Source organism: Sinocyclocheilus rhinocerous, unplaced genomic scaffold (genome assembly GCF_001515625.1).
Source record: "Sinocyclocheilus rhinocerous isolate Xijiao unplaced genomic scaffold, SAMN03320098_v1.1 C36257516, whole genome shotgun sequence".
NCBI lineage: Eukaryota > Metazoa > Chordata > Actinopteri > Cypriniformes > Cyprinidae > Sinocyclocheilus > Sinocyclocheilus rhinocerous.
In genome coordinates this window covers 1-948 of record NW_015777143.1, presented here as the reverse complement: position 1 = coordinate 948, position 948 = coordinate 1, and the positions used below count along the sequence as shown (strand labels likewise).

At 38.4% G+C, this 948-nt stretch overlaps 1 protein-coding gene across 1 annotated transcript; it reads left to right on the top strand.

Moving 5' to 3' along the window:
* Positions 1-15: 15 nt before the first annotated feature.
* Positions 16-799, top strand: LOC107735720 (protein-arginine deiminase type-2-like; the record flags this gene model as incomplete). The annotated part of the gene is made up of 3 exons (XM_016547313.1): positions 16-200; positions 419-522; positions 688-799. Coding segments are annotated over exons 1-3 (369 nt in total), but the record flags the coding sequence as incomplete, so codon positions are not given.
* Between the last annotated feature and the right edge of the window lie 149 nt (positions 800-948).

The window sequence follows — 948 nt, the reverse complement described above, 5'->3', positions numbered from 1 at the left end:
TTTTACCAGAGCACAAACTCTTGAAGTTGTTCCTGAAAGACTATATCATGGTGGTGGGAACGGACACGCTGACACAGGAAGTGCCCTATCTGGGAGGCAAAACTGAACTGGCGTTCTTTGTAGAGGGTCTTCGCTTCCCTGATAAAGACTTTGATGGGCTCGTCACCATCAACCTCAGTCTACTAGAGCCCTGTGGCAAGGTTAGTGAAAGAGACGACTCCCTGATCTCTCACGCAAACTATAGGACATCAGACTTTGTTCTTTTACTTACTGCAAGAACTACTTCAGTCTTGTAATAAAAGTTACACTCTAAAACTCTTCCATAAAATGACTAAAACTGAATTTTAAAAAAGTGTTTTTGGGGGGAGGGGTAATATAATTCTTTAATAACTGCTAAATACTAATTCTTTTCTTAAAGGGTTTCCCTGAAACGCCCATCTTCACCGATACAGTTGTATTTCATGTTTCACCCTGGATCATGACCCCAAACACCCTCAAACCTGTGGAGGTGTATGTGTGCAGGTGATTCAGTCCAAGCTTTCTTTAACCCTTCATATATCATTTAACAAATAATGCCATTTTCCAGAAATAGATACAGAGATTTCCAAGTATTTTTTTGCTACTCACTCTTTCATGTTGTAAGTCATTTGGATTAATGATTTACTTTTACTTTTGTCTTTCTGGCAGCACAAATGATAACTACACCTTCCTGAAGAGCATAAAGAACCTGGTGGACAAGTGTGGCTACAAACTGAAAATATGTCATGAGTACATGAACCGAGGTGACCGCTGGATACAGGTCAGCGAAATCAATCAATCCATTCAATCAATAAAATGAATAAAAATTAGATCAGTCAGTCAATAAAAAGTAAATCTTTTCAAAGAAAACTTTTATTCAGAAAGGATTAGGGATGTAACGATTAACTGCGAGCCGGTTGAAAATCGATT